The sequence below is a fragment of the Mirounga angustirostris genome, unplaced genomic scaffold, assembly GCF_029215605.1.
Source record: "Mirounga angustirostris isolate CCGP_5_RB_7025 unplaced genomic scaffold, mMirAng1.0.hap1 SCAF_7, whole genome shotgun sequence".
NCBI classification, from domain to species: Eukaryota; Metazoa; Chordata; class Mammalia; order Carnivora; family Phocidae; genus Mirounga; species Mirounga angustirostris.
The window spans coordinates 89,350,308-89,368,813 of NW_026991715.1; the positions used below are offsets into that span (position 1 = coordinate 89,350,308).

Here is an 18,506-nt window from a genome sequence, read left to right on the forward strand (position 1 = left end):
AAGTATTTTTCATTTACGTTCTTGGTAGTTAAGGAAAGCTCCAGGGCCATGTAGCCCTTCTCAAAATAGCCCTTGTTCCCATTAATTAGGCTAATGTCATAATTCTGGCCTGTTGATACCAAGAGCAACTCTACATATAACCGCCATACAGTCTCAGGGTACCACTGGCCCTGGCACGAGATATTGCACTCAAAACTTTTTCTAAAAGTTGTACCATGCGCATGTCTCGTATATTCAAAAAAAAAGAGAGGGGGAAGCTCATTTTAACAATTAAATACATAATTATCACATTTTTTAAATGTTCCTTTGTGTACCACTCAAAATCCTCCCCTGCACATACAACTTTTGCAGAAACACTGACCTAGTATGCGCCCCAGTCATCTCACCATCACACTAGTTGTAACTGTGTATTTAACTGTCCACTTTCTCCACCAGACTGCGGCAGGAGCGGGGTCTGAGCTCTGCTGTCCCAAGCACAGAACACTGGACTCCCCAGTCGACCATACGTTGCAAATAAAGACCTAGACCATTCCTCCACCCCTTTCACCTCAGGCCATCCACGAACCCACGAGTTCTGGCTGGCTAACGTTGAGCAGCCCCTTCGCCTTCCGTAGCCTCGATTTTGTCCGCCGCAAAATGGGAACGACCGTACCCGCCTCGCCGCGTGAGGGCGAGGAGTCAGATGGTGGGTGTGAAAGTACTCTAGAAGTTAATTAATTCACTCATCCATTCAGCAGACAATTATGAAGCGCCCAGGGCTGTGCCGCGTGGTTACCACAACGACCACCCTTCCCCGGCGCAGGTCGCATCCCGGAGTCCGCCAGGTTCTTACTCTCACAGAACTTTAAGTGGTGACCTTATTCAAAATGGCGCAGGCAGCCTCGGGGGCTAGTGCGGCGGCGCGGACGCCGCGCCCTATGACCTGCTGGCAGCAGCAGAGGGGGGAGCCGGGCGCCGCCATATTGGCTGTTGTCCTGCGAGGGGAGCGGCGGCGGCGGCGGCGGCGGCGCGAGTGAAGCGAGGGAGCGGCGCGAGCAGCAGCATGACTCGGAGGCGGAGCAGGCCGAGCGGCGGCGCGGGTCGGCGCGAGCGGATGCGGGCCGCGGGGCAGCAAAAGCCCCAGGCTCCCGAGCCCCCGCCGCCGCCGAGCCTGGAAGCGGGAGCGGGTGCAGGGCCCCCGGCGGCGCCCGTGGAGCCGGACCGCGACGGCCCCAGGGAGGAGGACGAGCCCAAGTTGGCGCCCGGACCGCAGGTAGGAGCGAGCGAGGAGAGTCCGGCTGCTCCGGCACTTTCCCCTCCCGGGAGCGGGGCCGGGGTGAGCTTGGGGATGGACCATCCTCCACTGGCTGGGGCTGAGGCTGTCTCCCCTGAGGCGGGAGTGGAGGCTGGACCCTTCTCTCCAAGCCGAAGCATGGTCCGTCCTGTCCTGTGACCAGGGCTGCCTGCCCTCTCCCGCCGCCTCCCGGCTGGAGCAGGGGCTAAACCTTCTGGTCGTACACCCACACTGGGACTAGGCTGTGCTCCTGAGGGCACAGCTCAGCCCTCTGCCCTTCACCTCCCCCTGGGCCCACCTGCTTCCCCACCTACCCACAGCCCAGCCTGGGGCGCTGTGGCCTGGAAGGCTGCAGCCTCTTCCCTTTCCCCACCCTGGGAGCGGCCCCACCCTTTCCCCTCACTGCCTGCAGCCACTGCCCCCTGAGCAGCTGTGTGCCCCCAGCATATGTCTCCTGTGGCCTCCCGCCTCTCCCTGCCCAGAAGACTATTTGGTGGGGCGCCTGCACTGAAGCGTAAACTAGCAAAGCCTGCCCTTTCTTCCCTGTATACCTCTGACCAACAAGGTGGCCCACCCCAACCCTCAGATCCCTGGGTTTGGTGAATCCTGCTGAGAGTGAGCAGTAGCAGGACTCAGCAAAGCTTCCAGCTTATCACCTGGAAGAAGGTCACTTTCTTTTGAGCAAAGGAGATAATGGGAGGTACCCTGCTAGTGTTCACTGAGAGCCCGGGGTGGCATGAGCCACAGTTGCTCTGGGAGGGCTGGGTGGCTCGCCCTAAGCTTGCTCTGACAAAAGAGTTTTGAGTTGGTCTTTTGGCTGAGCCTGCCAAGGAAGGCAGGCTCCTGCAGGAGTCTTGGAGGGTCGGATGCAGCGCCGGATGAGGATGAGGCGTGGCGGAAGATGCGTTTGGCTCTGCAGACACTGCATCGGGCAGCAGGGGACTCTGGGAGGCTGGTGCAGCCAGAAGGCATGGCTCTTGACAGCCTTCTAGTAGAATCTCTGGAATTGTGCATGTGAGTGGGGATGCCATTTGGGGTACCATTCCCAGAAAGCCTTCCCTACCTTCCCAATTGCGTGAGGTGCCCTCTTTGTGCCCACAGCCCCTTGTGCTTCCTTTGGTAGCATTCCCCATTCTTCAAGACATTCTGTTGATGTATCTGTTCCCTGCACTGCACTGTGAACTCCACGGGGGCACAGACTATGTCATCTATCTCTGATCCTCCATGCCTAGCCCTGGGCCTTGCTGACACTGAGTAGAAATAACTAGGTGAATGAGAGAGAGAATGAATCCGTTGAGAACCTGTGCTTATTGTAACCCAGTTTCGATGCTGTTCTCCTTTGTGTTTCATATCACAATAAGATTTTTAATTAATGAAAATGTCACCACTTATTGAGTGTCAGAAGCCTCACCTTCACCCCCACCCCCTACCCTGGGATACAACTCACCAGGTTGGACTCCGCCCTTGCCTGGTCTGACTTTAGACCCTGAACCTGCTTCCCCCTCTAGCTTTGCTCTTTCTCTTCTCTGGGCCACCCTGGGAATGCTGTTATCCAAAAGGGGAGCATTAAGGTAGGGAGAGCCAGGGGAGCTGTTGTCTTCTCTCCTTCCCACTCACCAGCAACACTTTAGGGTCCCCTGCCACTTAGCTAGGCTATAGTATTCATGGCCAGAATTTTGGATAATGGTTTAACTATTTAGTTTTTATTTAGGACACAGCTTTCCTAAGAGCTATAAGCTTCATTATCTGCTCCACTGCTTGACTTGCCAGTCCATTAATTTATTCATGCCAGACACTATATATACCATACTTCTAATCTTCCCACCACCCCTTTTCTTTCCTCAGCGTTTAGTACAATTGTGATGAGTTAACTATTGGTTTAATTATTGGTCTGCTTTTGCTACATAAACTCTGAGAGTGCAGGAACCACGTCAGTCACTATTGTACCCCTGTGCCTGTGATTAACAAATGTTTAATGAATGAACTGAAGGATATAAATACTATTTCCCCATTTTTCAGATGAAGAAACGGAAACTCAGAGCAAGCATTTGCTCAAATAACTCCCACTGTAGGTCTCAGGTGCCTCATGCCCCTCCAAAAAAGGACACTCTTCTGTACTGTGCTGGATTTGACAAGGCTTTTTTTTTTTTTTTAAATACTATAGCCACAAAGAGGTGAAACAAACTGACAAACTCTCTTCTGATTGTACCCCACTTTTTTGCTGGGGAGGGGGTTTCTCAATGCCAGAAGCAGGCTTTTGTGCCCTGGTGAAAAGCACCCGCTGAAAGGGTTGGGGTCATTGTTCTGCCCACTAGCGTGCCTTTGGTGAGGATCTGTGTCTCCCACTGCCACTTAAAATTCTCTGTGTACACAGAGTGGGTACGTACGTAAGGGGAAACTCAGTGTTGCAGGCCAAACTGAAGCCAAAGATAGCAAATAGGACCACTTGTAGTCCACAGACAGGTTCTAAAGTCCCAAGTCACACATTGTTTGGTTTTTGTTTTGATTTAAGCCAATTTTTTAAAAAACAAAAGATTCCCACAAACTGGACTTGTGCCATTTCTTAAAACTCAAAATCTGGTGCTGCTGGGCCCACATTGCTGTAAGGCAGTAATCTGTAGTCTCTGAATAGTGTCTCCCCCTGATATGAAGGACACCTGATCTGTGCCAGGCCCTGGGCTAGCTGGGAATGCAGAAGTGAATCAGATGTGGTCCCTGCCCACAGAGGGCTCATGGTCCAGAGAACATGTATACAGTAATTGCAGTTAGGCTGGAAGAGCCGTGATTCCTGAGTTCAGGTTTGAAGCCATGCTGGTTCCATCCAGTCCCCTTGGCTCATTTGCATAACTTGTTCACATATAAAGGCAGGACCTTGAGCTGGCCTATTTGGTATCCCAAAAGTCCCTACTTCCATTTGTTTCAGGTCACTAAACTATCTTGATCTGTTCGCTAACAATCCAAATCCTCATTTTCTAAATAAGACTAAAACAGTTACTGCCTTATTAGCAAAGAAAAAAAAACTTAAAGCAGCTGAATAAGGCAGTAGTGAGAAATAGTGTTTAGTATTCCAGACTTGGGGTGAACTCCCAAGCTCAGTCTCTGGGTTTGTGACCCTGGGCATGTTTTTTCCTCTCTCTAAGCCTCATCAGCAACATCATAAGAGAATATGGAGCAATCCACGTAGTACCTAGTACATCGAGGCTCCTGAGGCAAGAGCAGGAGTCAGAGATAGTGGGAACTGCCAGATGGCCATCCAAAGCCTGAGTGTTCTCACCTGCCAATTCTGCTGTCTGTCTTTTAGTCTCTCTTGGACCACTCAGCCTGCAGTCCAGGTGCATACTCAGTAAACCCTCAGGAGACTTGCCAGACTATAAACCAGCAGTTGGAACTGTTTGAGCTCATCCTGCCCTTCCCATCTCTCATCTCTCTACAGCACCTGCTGAGTCCTGCCCAGCACAGTTTAGAGAGACTCTAGAGACCTGGTTCCCCACTGCTCAGAGTTAAACCTGCTCCCTCAAGAGACTGGAACAGAGGATCAGTCAGTATCTTTATTGAAACCATCTCATTATGTTTAATCCACTCAACAAGCATTCTGACCTCTGTGCCACGGCCTTTATTTTGGGCACACAGATGAATAAGATAGTCCCTATACCAGGGGACCTCCCCCTTAAAATCACTGCCCACCCAGCCTGGCCACTTTTCATTGCAAGTAGTAGGAGATGATACCGAGGGGGGAATCCCTGCCACCTCTGGTTTTTCTCTGTAAGCCAATAGAGATTCACAATGTAGAAATGCTAAAAGGCCTTTGAAGATGAAGACTTACTTGCTAAAATTATAAGCTTAATACCTGGTAGCCTGTTAAGATCCTGACAACCTTATATACTGAACCTAGAATTTTTGAGAGCAGGGGCTATGTTCTAATTCATTTGTGGGGTATTTATTGTTGCATGGTCCTTAGGTGCTCAATAAGTGGCTGTTAAACCAAATTATAATAAAAGAAGTAAAAGTTAGGTTTCTTCCACTTTTTTCTTACCAGCCTCTACTGCTGGGCCAGGCTGGCCATCATTCATTCATTTAGGCCCATTATGCACACACCACACCCAGTCTCCCTCTCACCTGACCTGGTGTTAATTTATTCTGCAAACACTAATGGACACCTGATCTGTGCCAGGCCCTGGGCTAGCTGGGGACGCAGAGGTGAATCAGTCCCTGCCCACATGTATATATTAATTGTAGTTAGGCTAGAAGAGCATCACTTCCTCTGAGTTAAGGTTCAAGTCCAGATCCTAGTATGTGGCCTTTGGAAGAGTTTTAGCCTTAATTTGTTTTCTCACATGTATGACAGTGATGCCAGGCTCCCATTAGGGCAGCAAGTACTGCATGTCAAGCACTTAGCACAAATGGTAATCGTAATTATTACAGATACTTGGTACTGAAGATGCACAGAAATGATAGCCCTAGAGACTTCTCAGAACTGATGTTTCAAGGTTGAGTAGAAGTTCCTTTAGAGGAGAAGGTGGGAGAAAGTATCTAAACAAAAAAAGCAACATAGAGACCCAGAGGTGAGAACTGCCCAACTCCGGCAGAGTAGCATGAGGTCAGGCTGGAGAGGTTAGCAGGGTTCTACAAACCACACCAAGAAGTTTGGGCTTTATCCTGCAGATAGTGAAGAATCAATGAAAGCTTTTTTTTTTTTTTAAGATTTTATTTATTTGACAGAGAGAGACACAGCGAGAGAGGGAACACAAGCAGGAGGAGTGGGAGAGGGAGAAGCAGGTTTCCCATGGAGCAGGGAGTCCGATGTGGGGCTCGATCCCAGGACCCTGGGAACATGACCTGAGCCTAAGGTAGACGCTTAACGACTGAGCCACCCAGGTGCCCCATCAATGAAAGCTTTTAAATAAGAAAGTGAACATGATGTTCTTGGGTATTCTCTGATAGCATGAGAGAAAGCAATCTCAGTGACGAAGCAGCTGTGATTGCTTGATTCTACCTCTCCCTCACCCCAGCCAAACTAATCATCAGATCCCCAGTGCTTTGCTGGACCCTGTCCCAGACCTACAGAACCAGAGTCTCTAGGTCTGGAGCCCAGGAATCTGTGGTTGTTAAACTGCCCCAGGTGATTCTATTGTGTGGCTGGGTCTGGGAAATGCTGAGTTGAGGGTGGCATGGGGAAGCTTAGCGGAAGCCTAGGATATTCTTCAAAGAATGGGGCTTCCCAGAGAGGGGAGCTTTTCCATAAGCAGGAACAGAAACAGCCTTAGTTTTAAAAACAAAAAACAGACTTTCCCCGTTCTCCAGTTGTTGCCCCATTAATGATATTCTCCAACTGCTAATCTTCCTTTGTGTATCCAGAGGCTTACCCATGCCCATTTGGTGCTGCCATCTCTGCTGAACGATTGGGATGCAGTTAGTCATGGGGCACAGGTCCTGCCATTCAGTGTTCTTAGTGTTGTGGAGAAGACAGATTTCAAAAACTGGGATACATATATGATAAGCTCTATTCAAGAGATATGTAAGAAATGTTAGGACATTCCAGAGCAAAGCACAGTTAATTTTGCCTATGGACTTAGGAGGATGTAACACCCAAACTGTGCCTAAAAAGGAAGAGGCAGAGGGAACAGCATGAGTGAAGGTGTGAGTGCTTTATGTATTTGGGGAAAGAAATGGGTATTAGGGGAAAAAATGGTTAATGGTTGTTCCTGGCAGAATGTGCAGAGCAGAAAAGGACTGAGAAGAGGAAGTCTTACATCCCAGGAAAGGCCCTGTGTTTGCACCCTTTGGTTCTGTGCCCATGCTCCCCCCTCATCCTTCAACCTGTGGGTGGATGAACATGCTGCAGTCCTAGGCCATCTCCTTTTAGTCCCTCCTCAAGGCTCTCAGCTCTCCAGCTCCCTTTGTGGTTCCCCCTCCATTCTGAAATGAATAGGCCTCTTCATCTACTCTGAGAAGTGATAAAGGGAAACTTAAGGCAGAAAGAAGGGCCCTAAAATACTGAAGGGTCTTACTAGGAAGTTGTAGCCAGAGATCGTGGATGGGGGGGTATAAAGGGGCCTTGAAGGTCACCTGTCTAGTCCTCTGTCCTGTGCTTCAAGTAATAACTTTGGATTGGGCACGTCTCACTTAGTAAGTTTCCCTGTCATTTCTTCCAGGACAGAAGAGGAAAGAAACTAACGGGTATTGAGCACCTACTGTGTGCCAGGCCCAGGCCAGGTACTTTACATAATTTATTTCCTTCTGTCCTCACAACTCTGTGAAGTATGGTTTTATTCTCATTTCATAAATGAGGAAATTGAGGCTCAAAGAAATTGAGTAATAATCCAAGATCATACTGAAATGGCAGAACTGGGATTTGAACTCACAACAGTCTGTCTCCAAAGTTCATACTCTTCCACCCATGAGAAATCTGTACTGGGGTGACAGAGTAGGTAATATGGTTTGCCTGAAGTTCTAGGTTAATAACCGTAGTTTAGGCCTTCCGGTGGCTGATTGTACCCAGGAAGTAGGTTCAACAGATGAGCCAGCCTTGGGGGGAGGGGGGTGGAAGGCCACTGGGGTCAGAGAGACTCACTGCCCTATCCTTGACTGAGCTTATACAACCAGAGAGGATTCTGCACAAACCAGCTGGTGTAAAACAGCTGTTCTTTCAGGAAGGAACTGAGCCAACAGCCTGAGTGTGAGTTTGGGTGAAAGCTCCAGGGCACTGAGGTGCAGTTATATCACATCCTTAAGAATTAACTTTAGCACTGATACCCTTTCATCAGTGACCCAGAGTGACAGAGCTATGCCGTTAGCATGGCATATCCAGGAAAGGGCTAGTCCAGCTGTCTTTAGATTCTTCCCTTTGTGTAGAGCAACTGAAATGGAGCCAGGTGGGCTTTAAGCATTTGTTCATTTATTCGATGAATGCCTACCATGTGTCAGGTCCATGCCAAGCCTAGGTTCCTGGGCACACTCAAATGACTAAGATGCACTCCCTGCCCCCAAGGAGTTCTCATTCCGCCAGGGGTTTGGGGCAGACCGAATATGTCTGTGGCACAGTGTAATAGGTGCTATACTAAAAGAATTAGTTCTGCTTACCCTGGTCCAGCAAAAATCTCATTAACCTTTGATCAGGATCTTAGGGCATGAGTACAGATTTGCTGAGGAGTAGAACTGAGACGCTGAGATTTGCAGGATAAGGTGTATCGGAGGAGCAGTATGAATAGAACCTAAGATTGTCAGGTGTTACACATGGAAATGAAGCATGGAGAGGTCAACTGGGGCCAAGTCATGAAACGCAGGAGCCAGAAGGTGTCATGGTAGTGAGCTCAACCAGAAAGGAGCCAGGAGATTAAAGAGAGACCAAGGTAGGAAGAAGAGCTAAACTAAAGGAAGGAGATCCTCAAACTGGTTAAGTACGTGAGAAGGCACATAATAAGCTTACATGAACTAGAGAAGCCTATTGTCCTGGTTGGATGGTTGTTTTAATTTGTATATTATTTTGTTATATTAATTTTAATTGCGTGTTATTTTAAATTTGTGTTCCTGCCTGATTCTCCAAAATGAGGCGTCTAGGAGTTTGGGAGCATTGCCAACCCCATGCATGAACCTGCGTGGTTTAAGCATGTGTTCTTAAGGCAGGGATTCTATATCGTTTGATGTTGCCCAGCACCTACCACAATGAGAATGGTCTCTAAGCGTGTTCATTGAATGAGGAAATGAATGGGTGGATGGAAGAGTAAGTGGCAATGACTGGACTGATGAGTTTTGCTAGGCTAGGATTAATCATTTTTCTCTGCTTCTAGAAGGGAATTTTGGCTGCTTCTGTTGTCCTCTGTCTGCCTTGGTGATAGGGAGGCTCTTGGAGTTGGGTGCCTTGAGAATAGAGTGCTCTAATGGGGTCATTTCAGAATAGAATTTGGAAGCTGTTGCAGGGCCATTGGTTAGATACAGCATATGTCTTGGGGGAATCCTCTACAAACATACACACTCTTGGGATTAAAAGGAATCCATGAGAGGAATAAGAGCAAGTTTAGTGCTGGATATTAGATCCAGCTTCAGAGCAGACCTTGATAGATGCCTGGTCTGGTGACCTGGATTATTCCCCAGCAGTTCCCAAATTGTGGACAAAAAGGTGAGATGGAAAATTTATTCATGCCCCCAAAGAGCTATCCAGATATACCATGACCTGTATCATTGTTAACAAACACTGTTGCTAACTGTGCCCCCGCCAGGTGACAGGCACCGTTAGAGGCTTCACGTTAGCAGTTCTCAAAGTGTTTGGTCTGAGGCCCTGTTATACTCCTAAAAATTACTGAGGACCCAAAAGAGCTTTCTTTTGTTGATTTTATCTATTGATATTTACCAAATTAAGTATTAAAACTGAGAAAGCTTAAAAATATTTTGTTGACTAATTCATTTAAGAATAACAGTATTAAGCCTATCATGTTAACATGAATAATTTTTTAATGAAAATACATTTTCCAAAAAAAAATAATAATAGAAGAATGGTCTCATTTTCATTGTTGCAAATGTCTTTGTCTGGCTTAATAAAAAGAAGCTGATGCTCATATATGTTCCTGTATCCCGTCTGTTGCAGTACATTGTTTTGAAGTATATTTTTCAAAAATCTAGCCCCAAACAGATAATGTAGTTGAAAAAGGGAGGAGTATTTTAATAGCCTTTCCAGGTGATTGCTGATATTCTTTGCAATATGGAATCTGAGACTGTGTCAATGAAGTCTTCGTACTCATTTACATTAAAAATCTGTTCGTTTATCTAGCACTTTGAATGGATTTTTTTTTACCAATGCATGATTCTAAAACATCATGCTTTGCTCATTTGGAAAATAGGTTCACTGAGTTATGCAGCTCTCCCAAGTGTTTTTCCATTTCATTTTACAGTATTAAAAGACTACATTTGTTAACATCACCACCATTTTCACCAGAAAAGTCTTTAAGTATTGGGAAGCTGTTAAGTTCATGATGAAGGATACAAAATTCTAATTTTCAAATTTCCAAAATTCTGATTTTTGCCTGAAAGCTTGTATTTTGTCATTGGCCACAAATAAAAAGATGTTTTCCTTGAAGTGACGGGCTCATTTTGTTCATTTTTTGAGAAAATGTCTGGCAGTTTCCAAGTCTGAATAACCAGTTTGTCAGTCATTCTTTCAAGTAAAAATGATGTTCCATGAGAAAAACTGGCTTCCTTTTCCTTTGATTTTAACTACTCTTATCCAGGAAAATCTAGAATACTGTATGTTTCTCAGGCCAAGACAGAAAGGTCTTGGGCCTGGTCAGGTGAGGGAGCAAAGATAATGATTTTAATGACTGCACATGCCAGCCCCCTGGGCTGGGAGTGGCCACAGTCTAGGGTTCACCTGGCTCCTTGACTGCCCTGGGGATGTGCATGCTAAAACATGGATCCCCTGTGTGAGTAATCCCACACTCTCAGAGATGCTGATTTTGCCTAGAGTGAAGCAGAATTTAATCTTGGAGCTTTTTTGAGCAGATCCCAAATCTAGAAAACCCTGGAATCTTTCCTTGCTCTTTCCCCCATCTTATACTTAGGACTAGACCTTTATCTGGAGAGGCTCTGAAATTTAAATTGAAGTGAGAAGGAATAATTGTTGCCCAGGGCTGCTGGGTTTAAGGATCAGTTCCCTAGGCTTTGTGATGAAGAAAAATGGTTGGGTTTTTCATTCATTCGATAAACATTTATTGTTCATGTTCTTGTGTGGGAATACTGTGCCTGATGTTAAAAATGCAGCTTGAGAATAGCTAGTTGAAAGCCTGAGTTGACTTCGGGGCATAAGGGATGATGATTGCCAGGAATTTGAAAAATGGCAGGAGATTGCAGTCAAAGGGAATTCTGAACCAAGAGCTTTTCTCTGCGAAAGCAAAAATTTGCAGAAACAGTGGTAGTACTGACTGAATATAACATCTCCAGGTCTCGGGATTCTCACCACCCTCTGGCAGTAAAAATGAAAATGTCAGAGAAAAAACTCCCCAGGCCCCACCAGGCATTGTATTCAGGGGCAGACACCAAGGCTTAGGATTAAAACAGCTTTGGGAGTAGCCCCAAGAATTGCGGCCCAGAAAGAGCTCAGGTATACCAAACTCAGGACAGTGAATAACTAGATTCCAACGTAGCTTTTTATTAAGAACAGAATGGCCAAAGGGCCTAGGTAATAGATTGTCTACTGCATGGAACCCTTGGGCTAAGTTTTGCATCTCTAATGTCACTTAATTCTCTGAGCAACCTTATGCAGTGTAGGTAGTATTATCCCTGCTTCAGTTAGGACCTAATTAGCTTGCCAGGCCCTGTGTTTTCTCCCTCTAACTGGAAAGACAGCCTGTCCTGTAAATTTGCTTCCATTGATGGCTAATCTCATTTATTATGTAGACCAGTTTGGCTCTAGGAAGGGCCACATTATTTCCATGAATGAGGCCATCTCATTGTAATCCCCAAGGAATGTGATCTTCCACTCTTCCACACTTGAGATTGGAACCATCGAGGTGAAGGTCCAGGGTAGGGAGATGGCCTTTCTCTGTGAGAAGCAAAAATTTCAAAATTTCAAGCAATGTCTTGCTAAGCTGTACTGCCATGGTGATATTTAACAAATCTGATTTAGCCAGTATGTGCCCAGCTGATCCCATGCCCTGTGCTACACTGTGAGAGATCCAGACAAGAATCAGACCTGATGCTTGCCCTCTAGGAGCGCAACCTAATAGAAGGGACAGGAAATGCAGGTAAATAAATAAAGTGGAAGGCACAGATGCTGTAAGCAAGGCATAATGTGCTGTGGAGATATGGGGAGGGGAGAGGAATTACAAGAGGGACTCCCTGGGAAAGCTTGGATGAGGTTGGGTTTAAGCCCTGCCCAGCTACTTATTGGTAAACTTGGGAAGGAAGGGGGTTTGAGGCAGAGGATCCCCGTTAGCAAAGGCATGAGGTAGGGGTAGGAGAGTACAGAGAATATTTGGGGAACTTAAAGAATGACTTTATGGGGTAGAGGGCGGAGATTAAGATGTCTGAAAGTCACCTTAAATTCATTCCACATGAAAGATGGTTGCATTCTTATAAAATATAGTGACCGTATTTTCTATGTTTTTCAAGCCTAGTCCTGATTTTAAATGTTTCCCATCACTCCCATCATATTCATAATTAGTATCATATGTTGAGGCAACATATTATGGGCCTGGCACTGGACTGGGTGCTTTGTCCATTCCATGTTCACAGCCAACCCTACAAGGTAGGACTTAATCCCGTTTTACAGATGAAGAGACAGAGACTAGAACTTGCCCAACATCCTATAGCTGCTAAGTGGTGGAGGCCCAAGATGAGTGCCAAAGCCAATGTCATTTCCACTGCACCCGGTGCCTCCCACAAGTACTTTGGCACTAGGTACAATCACACTGATCACACGTTCAACTTACAAAGAATTCTGGATATGCTTTTAAAAGAAAAAAAAAAAACACTTAGTGAACATTGCCATATATGTTATACACTTGATATCTTGGTTGTGCCAAAACTATATATACTGTACATCACAGGCCATACAAAGAATTTCAGAATAATTTTACTCAGACAAGATTTTCCTCTTATGTAGTAACTTTAGAACCTAATACCCAAATGAAATGAAACTCTCTTGTAGCAAAACTACACGTCCTGGTGTTTTCCTTAAGAATGTGGTCACCATCAGCACAGGGAAAGGGACTTGGATGTTGGCCTCATCTCCTCCCTCTGGAGTTACTATGGCACCTAATAGGTATGAAAAGTTTCCTGGGTACACTTCTCAAAAAGGCCTCCTTGACTTCTCTGAATACCATCCTTCTCCATCAATCTCCCCCCCCCCCTTTCCATGAGATACCACTAGTGGGTTAGAAGCTCTGTCCTTTTACAGTTGCAGTTAAGCAGCTGCCTTGTCCACTGAAACGTTCCCTTGACAGAAACTTTTTAGGCAGTATCTCACATAGGTTCCACATATAGGATTTCTCTCTCTCTGGTACTCTTTTCCAACGTCCTTGTTCTTCCCCAGATGTTTCATTATGCTTCTGGTACTATTTGGTTCCTTTCTTTTTCTAGAAACCAGAGACCCAGATCAGTGTAATTGTAACATTACAGATTTAAGGATACCCTGGTGCCAATTTATTGTGAGAAGGTGATTTTATTCGAGAAAGATGATGGCATTTATTTTCATGGTAGGATGAGGATGGTACCCTTATTTCTTTGCTTAGGCCTCTGCAAATACCTGCTACCTAGTGGTGGGTAAGTTTGGAAGGTATATCAGTTAATACAACTATTGCATGTAACAAACCACACCAAAACTTAGTGGCTTAAAACAACCCTATTTACTATTTCTCATGAGTCTCTGGGTTGACTGGGTGTTTCTGTCGATCGGGGCTGGCTTGGCTGATCTTAGCTGGGCTTACTCATGTATGTGATCCACTGGCCCATCAGCGAGGAAGACTCAGATTTCTCCACACGTCTCTCACATCCCTCCAGCAGCTAGCCCCGTCATGCTCTCATGGCAGGCAGAGGTGCAAGAGGGAGCAAGCCCAGCCATGCAAAGAAGCAAGTAGAAATGCATACATACTTTTCAACCTTATGCTGGCAGCAAATTTGCTAACATCCCATTGGCCAAAGAAAGTGACATGACCAACCCCAGTGTCAAAGAGGGTTCTACGAAGTTACAGAATAGCCCTGGAAGCCGTGGCATTCGTGGTATAGTGGTGAGCATAGCTGCCTTCCAAAGCTGCAGAAAATAGGAAAGCCACTAATTGGGGTCATTAAATGTAATCAGTCTCCCAATCAGTACCCCTCAATATGACATAAAAACCTGTAGACTTATATTTCTATGTCATTTGTCCTAGAAGGAAAAAAAAAAAAGTCCAGGTAATAATTACTGGGTATTGGGCCTATGCTTTGAGCATGCACGGGGCTAAGCACTTTCCCTGTTTATGCACTGAGTCTCGCATCAACTCTGCAAGGTAGGTAGGGAGTCAGAGCTCAGGAAGTCTAATAACTTGCTCAAGGTCACCCAGCTAATGTGTGCTCAGGCAGGCATTAGAATGTGGCTCAGTCTGACCCCCAAAGCCCAGGTCTTTTCACCATACCTCACTGCCTCTCGGAAGCACCAGGGTCTGTTTTATCCTTTCTCCAACTCAGTTTTCTATTGAATTAATGCTTTCTGATGAATTATGCAAACCCCTCCACCAAAATGCTGCTGTGATCGTAATGGAATTGTGTGGCTTTTGGGAAAGCCACGCGTTCTCCCAAACTCAACATTAACTGAAAGGATCTCCCCAACCCCCAGGTGAGGATTGGTCTGTGGACTGCACAGACAGCCCAAGAATTGTGGCCTCTCCTAGACATACCAGAGAAGGAAGGGGACCTTCCTTTAACCTTTGTAGGGCATTTGAGCATGAGCTTTGAAGTCAACCGGAGTTCAACTCCTAATTCAGCCACTCACTAGCTCTGTAACTTTGGGCAAGTTACTTAACTTCTCGAAATCTGTTCCTTCGTCTTAAAAAAATAGAATAAGGGTACCTGGGTGGCTCAGTTGGTGAAGCGACTGCCTTCAGCTCAGGTCATGATCCTGGAGTCCCGGGATCGAGTCCCGCATCGGGCTCCCTGCTCAGCAGGGAGTCTGCTTCTCCCTCTGACCCTCCCCCCTCTCATGCTCTCTCTGTCTCATTGTCTCTCTCAAATAAATAAATAAAATCTTAAAAAAAATAAATAAATAAAAATAAAAAATAAAATAACACCTAGTTTGCAGAGCTATTACAAGGACTAAAATTATGTATAGAAAGTGCCTAACCCAGTGCCTGGCATATAATAAGTGAAGTTATTAGTATGGTTAATACTATTTCTAAGCAGAGCCTTTCCCCTCCTGGGAAACCCTGTTTCTGTCTGTTGGACAGGTCCCCCCCACCTCCACCCAGTCTGTGCAGACTTGCTGCCTGCTATGTCATCGGGAACGCAAAGGCTGGGAAGAAGGCCCTTCCCAAAACGGACTGGTGTTGCAGGGTGAGAAGCTGCCCCCTGACTTCATGCCAAAGCTTGTCAAGAATCTCCTAGGCGAGATGCCTCTATGGGTCTGCCAGAGTTGCCGAAAGAGCATGGAGGAAGATGAAAGGCAGACAGGTCGAGAGCATGCAGTGGCGGTAGGTAACGGCTGAGAAGGGGGTCCCTGAATGCAGGTGGGCTGCCTGCCCAGAGGCATCAGGCTGTTGAGCTGTTCCTTCCCTGCCCTCTCAGGTGGCGCTCCTCCGGCAGCCCCTGCACCCAGGCACTGAGTGGCTGCTGGGCTGTGTCCACACAGCAGTAGCAGCTTGGGTTCACACTCGGGGCAAGAACGGAGAGGCTGCAGGCAGCCCCCTTGCCCCTGAGGAGAGCCTGTGCGGTGTGAGTGCCTGCTTGTAGGTACTGTCGATGGAGATTCTGCCCCTTCTGTGTCACCGTGCTACCTTCAGCCCTGTGACAGCTTAAAAGCCAACCAGTATGTGACGGATGGCAAAGGTTGGTTTGAGGGTCGACCATGTGCCTCAGTTAGAAGGAGCCATCTAAGTGGCATCTCCTGAATCACAGCAGTCAGACTTTCCTTGGTTCTCATTCCCCTCCAGCCCCTCTCTTTTACCCCAGGATCATGTCAGCTTCAGGACTTTTGACTTAAAGACCCTTCCTTTCCTTGGCAGCTCTCAGGACTCCCCAAAGGCCCACAGTTGACAGGCAGTCTGTATCTCTACCAGTCTCTCTCACCAGTATCCACACACTTCACTTTACTGGGAGCATCACTGCCCCTCCCGGCAAAGGCCTGATCCATGTCTGCCCGTGCACCTGGAGTTGTGGGAATTGTACTTTGGCCATGGCACAGGGCCTGGAGGAGGAGGTGCTCCTGAGTAAGCTAAGGCAGCAGCGGGTCAGCTCTCATGTTTGCTGTTTTACCATGAGCCTTTTTCTTCCCCCTTCTCCAGATCTCCTTGTCACACACATCCTGCAAATCACAGTCTTGTGGGGGTGACTCTCATTCCTCTTCGTCCTCCTCTTCATCGTCCTCGTCCTCCTCCTCCTGCCATGGGAACTCAGGGGACTGGGATCCCAGCTCCTTCCTGTCAGCACATAAGCTTTCAGGCCTCTGGAACTCTCCGCACTCCAGTGGGGCCGTGCCGGGTAGCTCACTCGGGAGTCCTCCTACCATCCCTGGTGAGTCTCTGAGCTCGGGAGAGAGCCAGGCCACATAAATGTAGAGAGCTATGTTTTTCTAACCACTTCGATAGACAAATCAGGTCAGTTATTAAAATAAGTAAAAGAGGAACTGTTCTGATGGAAGCAGGGGGTACCTAGCCCTTGGCTGTCTCCATGGCGCTCCTTTCCCCAGAGCTCTGAAGTTGAAAAATATTGTCATTGGCTCTGATAGCTTTCCCTTCAGATTCAGGAGGGGACGTGGTAAACACCGGCTGAACAGAAAGTGGAGTCTGGGAGGGTCCTTAGGACACTCAGCCACCTGAGTGCTCCTTTGGACATCAGCCACCTAACACCTGACCCCTGCGGCAGCACAGAGGACCCGGGTGCTTTGTCTTCCTAGGCCGCCTTTTCTCCACCTAAGGGACACGTATAAAAAGCACAAGAAGTTGGTGGCACAGACTGCCAGGATTATTAGCCAAGTTCACAGCTATATAAGCCTTCTTTACACCCTGAGTTAACCCTTAGATAGCCAAAGAAAAAGTCTTAGGTTAGTGAGGTACTATGTAAATATTCATTACTATCTATTTCTAAATTGAGGGCTTGAGATTAGTATAACACTCTTAGGTTAACTATACTGGAATTAAAATACATAAGAAGATGAATAAAAAATTGAGGGCCTGAGTTCTCCACAGGGGTGCTGCTCCCCTTTGTGAGAGTTGAGCTGTGAGAATGGAGTAGAATTCCATTTATTTTGATGCATAAGCCAAAGAAGACTCATCAGAGCCTCTTCCCACTTCTCTGATATCTGGGGCCACCTGGGAGTCTGGCATACCCTGGCTGCCTCAGTCCTCATGGCCCAGAGGCAGAGCTTTGGCCTGCTGCTCCACTGGCTTCTGTAGACCCTTTCCTGGGCCTGAGGAATGCCTACAAGCACGCAAGTCCTAGAGAGACCCCAAGACACAGAGCACATAGCCCCTGTTTGTGCCACAGCAGAGGTGGTGTGGCCTTCCTGGGTCCTTCTCTTAGATCTGGGGTCCTCAGGTCTGTCCAGCCAAGTTGCTCCCTGCAGGGAAAACTCTCCAGCCCGAGGTACTGCTAGACTTGGTCCGCAGTGCTGAGAGGCTGTCCCCAGGCAGGTTCCCTCTGATCACAGTAAGCAGGATGTTGTGACAGTGAGCCCTTGGGCTTTCCTTCCCAGGGTCTTGGCTCTCACTCTGACCCCCTTCTTCACCATCCACAGGTGAGGTTTTCTCTCTCTCGGAGCACCACCGGCACTCAGACCTCACTGCTCCACCCAACAGCCCCACTGGCCACCACCCCCAGCCAGCATCGCTGAACCCATCTCAGCCCGGATCCTTCGGCTCACCACCCCACCCGCACCTGCTGCCTGCTGCCCCGGCAGCGCCTTTCCCTGCCCAGGCTTCAGAATGCCCTGTTGCCACTGCTGCCGCCCCCCACACCCCAGGGGCATGTCAGACCCCCCACCTGCCCTCCACCAGCATGCCACTCCTGAAGATGCCTCCACCATTCTCGGGGTGCAGCCACCCCTGTAGCGGGCACTGCAGCGGGCACTGCAGTGGGCCTCTCCTCCCACCTCCCAGCTCTCAGCAACTCCCTAGCACTCACAGGTAAGTAAGTGGCATGAGGGGCGTACTCCCTGCTAACTTCAACCTTGAGTTCGGAGAAACTTTACAAACCATAACTTTGGGGTAGAAATTAAAGGGGAGACTCTAGGGGCGCCAGAGTGGCTCAGTCGGTTGCACATCCAACTCTTGGTTTCTGCTTGGGTCATGATCTTGGGGTCCCAGGATGGAGCCCCACATCGGGCTCTGTGCTCAGCACAGAGTCTGCTTAAGAGTCTCTCTCTCTCCCTCTCCCTCTGCCTCTCCCCCCCACTCACGCTCTCTCTCTCTGTAGGATAGATAAGTAAATCTTAGAAAATAAAAAAAGGGTAGACTTGGTCTTTTGTATAGTTTTTACAGTCATAAAAGAAGTAAATGTTTATTGTTTTTTAAAAAACTTGGAAAAATTCAGAGATGTCTAATGAAGAAAAAATTTCATG

The 18,506-nt window shown here is 47.4% G+C and overlaps 1 protein-coding gene across 20 annotated transcripts in view; it reads left to right on the forward strand.

The window, feature by feature from the left end:
* Nucleotides 1–941: 941 nt before the first annotated feature.
* Nucleotides 942–18,506, forward strand: part of FAM193B (family with sequence similarity 193 member B) — a 31,770-nt gene continuing 14,205 nt past the window's right edge. For 2 of the 20 annotated variants that reach the window (XM_045900142.3, XM_045900132.3), the window contains exons 1-4: nucleotides 943–1,252; nucleotides 15,181–15,423; nucleotides 16,234–16,462; nucleotides 17,685–18,072. In XM_045900142.3, the coding sequence (XP_045756098.1) occupies nucleotides 1,043–1,252; nucleotides 15,181–15,423; nucleotides 16,234–16,462; nucleotides 17,685–18,072 (1,070 nt within the window). In that variant the 5' untranslated portion in view covers nucleotides 943–1,042. Of the gene's footprint in view, nucleotides 2,288–7,425; nucleotides 7,487–12,911; nucleotides 13,026–15,180; nucleotides 15,424–16,233; nucleotides 16,463–17,684; nucleotides 18,073–18,506 lie in introns of those variants that run through there. The other 18 variants (XM_064596482.1, XM_054513253.2, XM_064596479.1 and 15 more) reach the window with 18 other exon arrangements.